General features: G+C 41.2%; 1 protein-coding gene across 1 annotated transcript; it reads left to right on the top strand.

The window, feature by feature from the left end:
• Positions 1 to 3,941: 3,941 nt before the first annotated feature.
• Positions 3,942 to 4,493, top strand: LOC147437188 (uncharacterized). Its single transcript, XM_086486529.1, has one exon. The coding sequence runs from the start codon at positions 3,942 to 3,944 to the stop codon at positions 4,491 to 4,493; it is 552 nt and encodes a 183-aa protein (XP_086342655.1).
• The last annotated feature ends 721 nt before the right edge of the window (positions 4,494 to 5,214 follow it).

The following is a 5,214-nucleotide window of genomic DNA, read 5'->3' as shown; positions in this document are numbered from 1 at the left end:
AAAAAATAAATTTTCTCTTTTTACTATTTTGAGCAAATAATCCAAGGAGAAGGGTATTCTATTAGTTGAGGGCGGAAGATCTTGGTGTGTATTGCAAGAAGGAGGAAAAACTACAGTTTCTCTCTCTCTCTCTCTCTCTCTCTATATATATATATATATATATATATATATATATATATATATATATATATATCCAAAACACACTAAACAAAGGTAATTTCTCTTTTGAAGGTTGGTGCAACAAAGCTCGTTGTGATGCCAATTGACCGACAATTGGCATCACCAAGAACTTTGTTCTCGGGGGATTCACCATGGAAAACTTACCACACTATGTAAGTGTAGGAAAGGGGTTTTTTTTACAAGTTACATAAGGGGCAGGCCCCCAATAATCTGTCTCCCAAGCTTAAAAATAAGGGAGGGGGTATCATATTTATGGGTGGGGGGGGAGGGGGTAACCTGACCCGAGTTGATTACTTGTAACGATTGGTCATCAGTGTGCACTAGAACTCGAATTAATTTTGGGAAAGTTTTTTATCAGGTCACACATCAAATTTTGCATCAAATCGGTCATAGATAAGGGCTGATTTGGAGCAGGTCAAGGGTTGATTTACACCAGCTTTTAATGGGTCAAAATTGGACAAGTAGCCAAAGTGCAGGCTGATCGGGCACATAGTTTGAAAGTCAAACTAAGACACATTGAGGGAACATTTAGTTATCGACAAAAGTGGTTCCTTAGTACGCTGCTAGTCACTATGCTACACACTCTTTGACTAGTTTTACTCAGTTAGATCATGTGAGACCGGGGTATGATAGTTTTTCTCATTGATTGTCATATAAGTGTAAAAAGGGGCATCATATTCCCTAATATGAGTCGTATATAGGGGTTTTATCAAAGTTGTATGCTCGCAGGTCGCATCCCGTTTTATATATAGAGTGAATCCCGTGGGGCTAGCTTTGCTAATTTTTAGACGTTCGTGAAAAAAGACCTTGTCTTAAAAACAAAAAAAAATCTTGTAAGATTTCGTGCCATCGAGCTTTCTCTCAATCTCTTTGCCAATGGGACCAATGCTTCTGCTTGAATCTCCGTTGGACTCTTTCCCACACTGCCAAGTTTGCTCAAAAATTTTGCTATACCAAAGTTCGACAACTTCAATTGCTTTGAAAACTTAGAATCTCTGTAATTATCTGCAAAATAATAGAATTTCAGCAACCTTTGATTACTTGGCAAATTCACTTCGTTTTGAAGTGCCTTTCCTTGGTGTCTAGGGAGATTAGACGAAGGGTGTGTGTCTCGGGGTGAGCATGCGCCCTTAGTTAAATTAGGGTGGCCTTGTTGTAGATGAAGTGTGGAGGGACCTTCAAAATATTAAAAGAATCCCATAGCACATAATCAAAGCTGCATGTGATCAAAGAGAGATAGAGAGCAAGAGAGCACGTGCACATGCACCTCTTAGAGCGAAGTGCTACATCAGCACAGCGAGAGAGGAGAGAAGAGGAGAGAAGAATAGACAGGAGCACTAGGTACAATCTCCCCCTGTACAAGAGTGAGCATTTTCCTCTTGCACGTATTTATTTATAGACTTCTTGAATGCTCAAAGTGAATTCATACTGGCCGATTGGACATAAATGGCCATAGCTCATAAAAAGCACTTGAATAATAAAATATACAAAAATGTGGTGTCCTTTTGCATAGCCCTTAGCTCGGTCATGCTTTTTCCATCTGTCAATTACAATAAATAATAAATTATCAATTTCCATTACATACCTCTCCCTTAGAAAGCAACTGTCCTAAGTTGCAAAGATAAGAATCTACAAACCATACTTATCAAGAACAACGGTGGGCACTTTGTGTCAGAAATATAATATAGTGAGAGAAAAAATTATAAACTTAAACAATTTGTTTATGCATGTTGTCATCCACATATTGCATATTCTCGTGTCCCATACCACTAGAATAAGTACTATATGTCATACCCTGATGAATCAGGATATCACTGGTTATACTCATCATTCAATAATCAATCTTTATAAATTCCAATCCAATTTCATAAGCATTGTCACGATAAGAAATCATCATATACCAAATATAATTCCAAATCCAAATCACTATCATTAAATACCTGGGTAACAAAATCATACTAGGGATAGTGGTGGCTAGCCACTGCAACATGATTTTGTGATCGGTGTTGCCTCAATCGATGAATCTACACCAATAAGACGTGCTGCCTAAATTTGTGAATTTGCACTAATGTTGCCTAAATGGTAGATTTGCATTTAATATTGTTTAGAATAGTGAATCTGCAGTTTGTTGGTGTGCTGCCTAAATCGACGAATCTGCACTCGTGCTGCCTAAACCGGCGGATCTATGCGTATTGCCTAAATCAGCGAATCGACATCAGGATGAGTATTTACACACTTCCCAAATCGACAAATCTGTGTGCAAGTGACCAATGGACTAGGTAGACAAGGCATTAAAAAAAGGTATATAAATTATCTGTTTGATATCAAATTGGAGTAGGTTGGAATGCTGAAGTATGTACTAATGTTGACAATCATCCCAAATCAAATGAGATCATGTAAGAAAAATTAATTAGGTTTAGCCTCATCAAAATATCTACAAAGAGAGTCACTTAAAAATTTTTAAAGTAATAAGCATTAATTTACCAAGCCGATGCTAAACTGAGAGATTGTCGTATAAGAAGATGTTGTAAAGGATGGGAAGAAATTTGGAGATTTTAAATCTATAAGCAAGGAAGTAGAGTAAGTAGTAGGGTGGTGTATTTTATATATATGGCATCTAGATCTAAAGATACATAGATGTATAGTATCAAAATACATTGAGAATTTACATACCAAGAGGTGCTTTGATAGCATTGTACTTAGCTTTATCTGCAAACGTGTTTCTCAAAGACAAGCACTAAAGATGATTTCTTGTTAAATTCAACAATAATTTCATTGCACACTAAATACATCAACATTTTAAAAGCCAATAAAATTGTTGCAAACAAGTGGATAATGAAGGTGTTATATAAATTTGCAAAGTGGTTTGCAAGACTGCGATAACCAATGGATATCGGTCTTCTAACAAAGCGATGCCAAGTTCAATGAATAACTATTAGGATAGGTTAAAAGTACGTCTCTTAAAGTAGTTGGTATCACATTTTGGTATAGAGATGGGTACCCTTCAACAATCGTGCCCAACATGTGCTTCATTAGAATCCATAAAGTGGCCACAAAGTCTAAATATCTTGAGTCTTTTGAATTTAAAGCTCACAATTCTTGAGAGAATTTGTAGTAATTGTAAACAAACACCTTTCTCCAACAAAGTTCCTCCTGTAGGTAAGTAACTGCCTTCAAAGAATTTTGTTGCGGCTGATGTCCAAAGGCAGGCAATTACAAGCATGTCACAAAAACTCTCTCTCTCTCTCTCTCTCTCTCTCTCTCTCTCTCTCTCTCTCTCTCTCTCTCTCTCTCTCTCTCGTCTGCCGACTACACAGAAACCCTAAGCTCCTCTACTCGTCTCCCCCTGGGCGAGGGCGGCCCTGTGGAGGGGCGTTAATGCGTCAACCCCGCCCAAGGCCCAAGCTCAATACAAGCCCGCTGCCTGCTGCTGCCGACCCGCCACAAAGGGACTTCAACTGCGCCCTCCTATCGAATTCAACTGTGCCTGAGGCTTCTCTGCATACAACACAGATTTATTGTTGCCGACGCGACTATACAACTGCCGACTACACAGAGCGCTTCTCTGCCGACTATACAGCAAGCACATTTGCTGCCGACCCTAAGGCTTCAACTTAAATTAAAAAGCCTCTGTTCCCGCCTACACAGAGCACCCCTCAGGTCTCTCGTTTTCGAGCTAGGTCTCTGTTTTCAAACAGTTTTTGACTCACACCCTCAACAAGAAGGTGAACTTGTTTCAAGTTTTCAAGAGCTCTGAGAACATGTTCTCACCAAAGCCTCCAGCAAGCGAGAAGATGGCCACCAACAGCCCCAAAACATCGGGGAGAGCACGGGCTAGCTTTGCCGCTGTCCTCGCAGCTCCTAGCAAGACAGACCGCATCGGGCAATTGCAAGCTGCTCTCGACATGGTCATGGAAGAAAACCGTGACCTCAAAGCGCGCCTTAGCACGCTCGAGGCACAATTTGACTCCATGATCGGCCTCACAACAGACAAGGTGAAGGAAGTCGAAGAAAAGGTCACTCAAGCTCATACGATTGCACTCGCCAAAGTGGAAACTTGTGTGAAGACAGAATTGCGGGAACGTCAGCTTCAAGAAGAGAATGCCCTCAAGCTTCGCATTGGAGGGCTGCCCCAAGCATGGGATGAGTGCCAACAAGACTTCTGCAAGTTAATCGACCTCCTCAACGAAACTCTTAAACCGGTCCATATCGACTACGATCCGGTGGAATGTATCGTCAACAAGTTCAACACCAAGCGCACACCTAGTGGACATGCCATTCTTGAGTTCAAAGACAAGGAGGAATGGCTCTGATTACTCCAGCAATCGCGTCTCCTTAGAGACACCGGATTTTGGATCGCCGAAGAACTCACCCCGACACAAGTCAAGCACAAAGGTGAAGAGTTGAAAAAAGTGCGTGAAGCACGAGCCAAAGGCAAGTGGGCAGTATACCGCGGAGGGAATGCCATCATTCAAGAGTTTCGAACGCCTAAACTGGCCCCTACCCCATAGGACCTCTCCTTAGGCTTTTATTTTTCTTTTGATGGACCCTCAGTCCTTAACTGATATGTATCGATTGCCCGCACTTAGAAGAACTGGTTGTAATGTTTTGTTTTTGGTCCCATGGGTCATATCTGACCTCCGTGGACGATAATTCAATCTATCTATCTCTCTCTCTCTCTCTCTCTCTCTCTCTCTCTCTCTCTCTCTCTCTCTCTCTCTCTCTCTCTCTCTCTCTCTCTCAGTGTGTGTGTGTGTGTGTGTGTGTGTGTGTGTGTGTGTAAAGTTACAATTTAAGAAGCTGTGTTGGAAAATTAAACCGGTCACAACCCATTTTTGCTCTATAGACCAGTCTCCATTGTTGGCAACATGTCCAACACATCTTTCACATGCGTCATTTGCGGTATGGTAAGCAACGGTGGACAAACGGTGAGCGCCGTTTGTACCTTTGCCAACATCTCCATGTCCATAGGGTAGGAGATGGTTAAGCGCAAGTTGACGTCCTCTTCAAAGACATCCTGGAGCTTAGCACCGA

Source organism: Adiantum capillus-veneris, chromosome 17 (genome assembly GCF_014529385.1).
Source record: "Adiantum capillus-veneris isolate H3 chromosome 17, ASM1452938v2, whole genome shotgun sequence".
Taxonomy (NCBI): domain Eukaryota; kingdom Viridiplantae; phylum Streptophyta; class Polypodiopsida; order Polypodiales; family Pteridaceae; genus Adiantum; species Adiantum capillus-veneris.
Note: the sequence above shows the minus strand (reverse complement) of the source record. Positions and strands in the feature narration are given on the sequence as shown.